Consider the following 2015-nt stretch of genomic DNA (forward strand, 5'->3'; position numbering starts at 1 on the left):
AGTGTTTATTGAGCGAAAACACCTAAAGCTCCACGAGGCTCCGGCAGAGGATGGTGGCGAACCCTGCTGTACTCTTTCACCACAACTTTCTCTCACTCTTACTTCCTGTTTCTGTTGTGCCTGTAATTCAAAGGGCCAGCCTTGTCACGCTGAATATCCCCGAGAACTACGTTAAGGGTACACGTGTCTGTGGAGTGCTCAGCCACTTGCACGTTAACTTCATGAGCAGGCTGTTCCGTTGATCGGATCAACTGGAACCCTCGACGCCGTAAGCGACGGAGTGCCAACAACTCAGCAAGAAGTCTACCGAACCCTCACCTGTAATCTACAAGGGGTAGTCCACAATTTACTTATATGTATTTCTATATCTGTTCATCCACTTATGATTCATCTATCTGTCTTCTATGTCAGTGATATCAGCATGTTGAGTTTCCAAGTGAATGCCTGTAACATTGTGTCGGAGGTGATGGATGGGAAAGTGGTGATATCAGCATTTATGGATGAGATGCGAAGTGAAGGACAGAAGGGAGCAGAGTTCCTTCTATCTGTAAGTTTGCTAGCATTAATCTGCTTCTTTGTTTATTTTCTGATTCAATTACTATTATTATTGTTGTTGTTGTTCTTAATGATATTGTTATGGCAGCAAGCTGGTTGAATCATTAGCATGCTGAGGAAATTGCTTCGTGGCATTTTTTTTCTAGCTTTTCATTTTGAGTTCAAATTCTGTGAAGGTTGACTTTGCTTTTCATCCTTTTGGGGTCAATAAAAATAAGTACCAGTCGAGCATTGGGGTTGATGTAATTGACTGGCTCCCTTCCCCCAAAATTTCAGTCCTTGCGCTATATTTAGAAACAAATTCCGCTGAGGTTGACTTTGCCTTTCATCCTTTTAGGGTTGATGAAATAAGTAGCAGTTGCATACTGGGGTCGATGTAATCGACTTAATCCCTTTGTCTGTCCTTGTTTGTCCCCCTCTATGTTTAGCCCCTTGTGGGCAATAAAGAAATAAGAATAGTTAGCATGTTGGACAAAATGCTTTGCAGCATTTCATCCATCTTCACATTCTGAGTTCAAATTCTGCTGAGGTCAGCTTGGCCTTTCATCCTTTCAGGGCCAATAAAATAAGTACCAGTTGAACACTGGGGTCAATATAACCAACTTACCCCCCTCTCCGAAATTGCTGGCACTGTGTCAAAATTTGAAATCATCATTATTATTATTATTAAGGTGGCAAACTAGCAGAATCATTAATCCACTGGACAAAATGCTTAGCACTATTTATGTGTGTGTCTGTGTTTATAGATTTATATTTTTGTGTGTAAGTGTGGATATTCATATAAAATATGTTTGTTTATTTCAGGTGTTATCGCATGCTATCAAAGCCTCAAATGATACCCAAAGAGAATACCTGAAAGGGTTTACAGGGTGAGTTGTACTATTTAATTCCTTCTAATGTTATCTGTCCACCATGTAACAGCACATTACATGTGTCTTTGTTGTCATCATCATCATCACCTCTCTATCCTGTTCACTGCATTCACTATTCCACATTCCTCTGTCCTCTGCTGTTGTCCACTCTTCCTCGTTTCTCACCTGTTCCTCTTTCTTCTTCTCTCTCTTCCCCAGGTACCTTGCTCAGCTTTTGCCAAGAGAAACGAAGTTTGTCGCTCTGCTCACGAAAAGCGATGTTTACTCTTACCTGACTGAAACCGAACGTGTCGAAATGTTGAACTTTGAAGACAGGGAAGATGTCTTCTGCGAGGAAATTTCCTGTGATTATGGCACGATGTCTTACCCAGGTATGTTTTCTGCAGAAAATTTCTCACAACAGAATAGCTGCCAGTCATTTACCATTTAATATTAGTGATATTAAAAGCGGTGAGCTGGCAGAAGCGTTAGCACGCTGGGCAAAATGCTTAGCGACATTTCGTTCGTCTTTATGTTCTGAGTTCAAATGCCTCTCAGATCAACTTTGCTTTCCATCCTTTCAGTACCAGTTCAGCACTGGGAGCGGGG

The 2015-nt window shown here is 41.4% G+C and overlaps 1 protein-coding gene across 1 annotated transcript in view; it reads left to right on the forward strand.

Moving 5' to 3' along the window:
• Nucleotides 1-2015, forward strand: part of LOC106869210 (integrator complex subunit 8) — a 26791-nt gene that overhangs the window by 8726 nt on the left and 16050 nt on the right. The window contains exons 10-12 of the mRNA XM_052975190.1: nucleotides 230-547; nucleotides 1360-1424; nucleotides 1626-1798. Of these exons, the coding sequence (XP_052831150.1) occupies nucleotides 230-547; nucleotides 1360-1424; nucleotides 1626-1798 (556 nt within the window). The remainder of the gene's footprint in view (nucleotides 1-229; nucleotides 548-1359; nucleotides 1425-1625; nucleotides 1799-2015) is intronic.

Source organism: Octopus bimaculoides, chromosome 20, assembly GCF_001194135.2.
Source record: "Octopus bimaculoides isolate UCB-OBI-ISO-001 chromosome 20, ASM119413v2, whole genome shotgun sequence".
In the NCBI taxonomy this organism is placed as follows: Eukaryota; Metazoa; Mollusca; class Cephalopoda; order Octopoda; family Octopodidae; genus Octopus; species Octopus bimaculoides.